At 74.1% G+C, this 2,610-nt stretch overlaps 1 protein-coding gene across 1 annotated transcript in view; it reads right to left on the reverse strand.

Moving 5' to 3' along the window:
• The window catches only part of PEAR1 (platelet endothelial aggregation receptor 1), a 10,713-nt gene extending 9,829 nt beyond the window's left edge, over positions 1 to 884 (reverse strand). The window contains 5 exon segments of the mRNA XM_026046621.1: positions 1 to 149; positions 230 to 322; positions 401 to 501; positions 597 to 701; positions 793 to 884. The exon segment at positions 1 to 149 is cut by the window's left edge and continues 13 nt beyond it. Of these exon segments, the coding sequence (XP_025902406.1) occupies positions 1 to 149; positions 230 to 322; positions 401 to 501; positions 597 to 701; positions 793 to 884 (540 nt within the window).
• Positions 885 to 2,610: the final 1,726 nt, after the last annotated feature.

The raw sequence follows: 2,610 nt of genomic DNA on the forward strand, positions 1-2,610 counted from the left end.
GTAGGAGCCCGGCGGGCAGGGCAGGCGGCAGAGCGGGTCGGCGAAGCCGGGCGGGCAGGAGCAGGCGCCGCTGAGCGGGTCGCAGGGCGCCCCGTGGTGACAGGGGCAGGGGCGCTCGCAGCGCGGGCCCCACCGCTGCTCCTCGCACTCTGCAAGGAGCCACAGAGCCGCCTTGGCCGCGGGGGCCCCGGCGTCCGGGCTCCCTCCCGCTGCCGTCGGGGCCACTCACGGCTGGAGCAGTCTGCGCCTCTCCAGCCCGGCTCGCACTGGCAGCGCTCGGGGGCCGCGCAGCGCCCGTGCACGCACTCCCGGCTGCAGCGGGCTGCGGGGGGGCGGCATGAGGACAGCGCGGGGGCCCCCGGCCGCGTCCCCGTGCCGCCCGCCCCTCGCCGGCACTCACGGATGCAGCCGTCGCCGCTCTCGTAGTAGCCCAGGCAGCAGTGGTAGCGGCGGCGGTAGTCGGTGCGCACCGCGTGCCGGTACGCCGTGCGGTAGGCGACCCTGCCGGCCGGCGCCGCGTGAGGGACCCCGCTCCGGCCGGAGCAGCGGGAAYGGGACGGGGGCGGAATAGGGCACGGGGCTGGCGGGGGGCTCACTTTTGCCGCGGGCAGGGCAGCGAGAAACCCAGCGCCTCCGGGCAGGGCTCCGTCGAGAGCACCACGTGCGGCTGCGTGTACGACTCCTTCACCGCTGCCGTGAAGCTGCCGGGCAGGGCGGGCGGCATCGGGGAATGGGAGGGGGGGTCCCGCAGGACGCCTGGGCCCCTCCCTCGCCGCCGTGCCCCGTCCCTACCTCTCCCAGTAGCTGCAGACGTTGGGGTCGCTGGGGCGCAGGGCGGCCAGCAGGCAGACGTGCAGCGCCAGCACCGCGGCCCTCGGCACCATCCTGCGCGCGGAGGAGCCGCCGTGAGCCCGGCCCGGCCCGACCCGCGGCCCGGCGGCTCCCCCGGCACCGCCCGGGGCCAAGGGCGCAGCCGCCCCCGCAGGCGGCTCCTCCGCACGGAATCACYGGCCAGGAAACGCTGCGGGCCCCCTAATCGCATCCAGCTGGAGCCGACGCAGCCGCCCCGGGGGTCCGCAGGGTCCCCAGCCCTTCAGCCGCTCGGCTCCTGCGCCGGGACACAGGGGCTCCAGGCAGGGCAGGAGGAGCCGGGAAGCGGCGCCGTCCCCGGGGCTGCGAGCAGGAAACGGCCCCGGAGCATCGCGGGGAGCGGCCGGGGCCGCGGGCTGGGAACGCGCTGCCCTCCCTCCCGCGCAGCTCGGCCCGGCGCCCGCTTCCCAGCGAGCCGCTTCCCAGGCCGAGACCACCCTCATTAGCAACCCCAGCAACGACCCCCCCACCCTCCCGGTGCCCAGGCCCCGGTCCCAGCGGCAAATCCCGCTCCCGGCTGGGCAGAGGGCCAGGGGGCCACCCCGTGGTGCCCCAGCTYGGAGGGGCTCTCCGGTTATTCCCGGGATCTGCTGAGCTCTCGCTCAGCGCGTGATGGATGCTCCCAGTCGGGGCTGCCAGCGGGGGCGGCGCAGCCTGGGAACCCGGACTCCTGGGCCCCGGSAAAGGAGTTTTTGCAACATCCAGGCAGAGGCGGGAGGTCCCGGCGGGCCCGTGTTGACGGCGACACGCGGCCCTGGGCTCTCCGGTAATTACACGTGTGAAGGAGGAGGAAACAGAGGCTTCCTGATCCCTGCAGCTGGATTTACTGCCGCTTCCTCCCCGCTCGCGKGGAGCCCCCCGCTCGCCCCAAGTGACCCCTCGCGCCCCTGCGAACGCAACCGTTTGTTTTTCCTCTGATGGAAAAAACTGCTCCGCCACAAAGTTCCCGCCGGGAAACCTCCCTCCCCCCAACCAAAGTCTCCCTGGGTGGGGAGGGACAGGCCGAGCGCGGAGCTGGGGCTCGGGGACCCCCAGGAGCCGGGGGCAAAGCCCCGCACTGGGCGCGGGAAGCCAGAGCTGCAGGATCCGACAGCAGGAAAAGCCCGGAGTCAGGGAAGCGCCGGGATCCCCATCCCCACGCCCGTCCCCTCCCGTCCCCCGTGGGCATCGGAGCCGCCTGCCCACCAAGGGCGGCACGGGGCCCCCGGCGGCCGCCCCCGCCGCCGATTCCCGAAGGAGCCGCCGCTATCGCTGCCTCCCGGCCCCTCTCCCGGTCCCGGCCCCGGCCCCGGTACCGGCCCCGGTACCGACCCCGCTCCGGGGCGAACTCACCTGGCCGCGGGGCTGCCGGAGCCGCCGCGGGCCGAGCGGCCGCCCGGGCTGGCTCGGAAGAGGCGCGGAGCGGCCGTCGGAAGGGGAGGGAGGCCCGGAGCCGCTCTCAGGAAGTTTGGACGAGGAGATGGCTGCGGAAAAGGGATAAGAGGAAAAAAAAAAAAACCGCTCGCGCTCTCTTTATTATTTTTTTTATTATTTTTTTTTCTCTCCTTTTTTGGCCAGAACCCAGCCCGTGTGGAGTGCAACCATGGCCGGGGCCCGCTCCTCGCGGCTGCGGGCTGCCCCGGGGCGCAGAGTTGAGCTGCCCTTGTCCTTGTCCTTGCCCTTGTCGCCGTCCCCGGGCCCCGACGGCCCCCACGGGCCAGCGAGGCGGGGCCCGCCCGAGCGCCCACGACCCCCGCGCCC

This window comes from Nothoprocta perdicaria, unplaced genomic scaffold, assembly GCF_003342845.1.
Source record: "Nothoprocta perdicaria isolate Ctin4 unplaced genomic scaffold, notPer1 scaffold_450, whole genome shotgun sequence".
In the NCBI taxonomy this organism is placed as follows: Eukaryota; Metazoa; Chordata; class Aves; order Tinamiformes; family Tinamidae; genus Nothoprocta; species Nothoprocta perdicaria.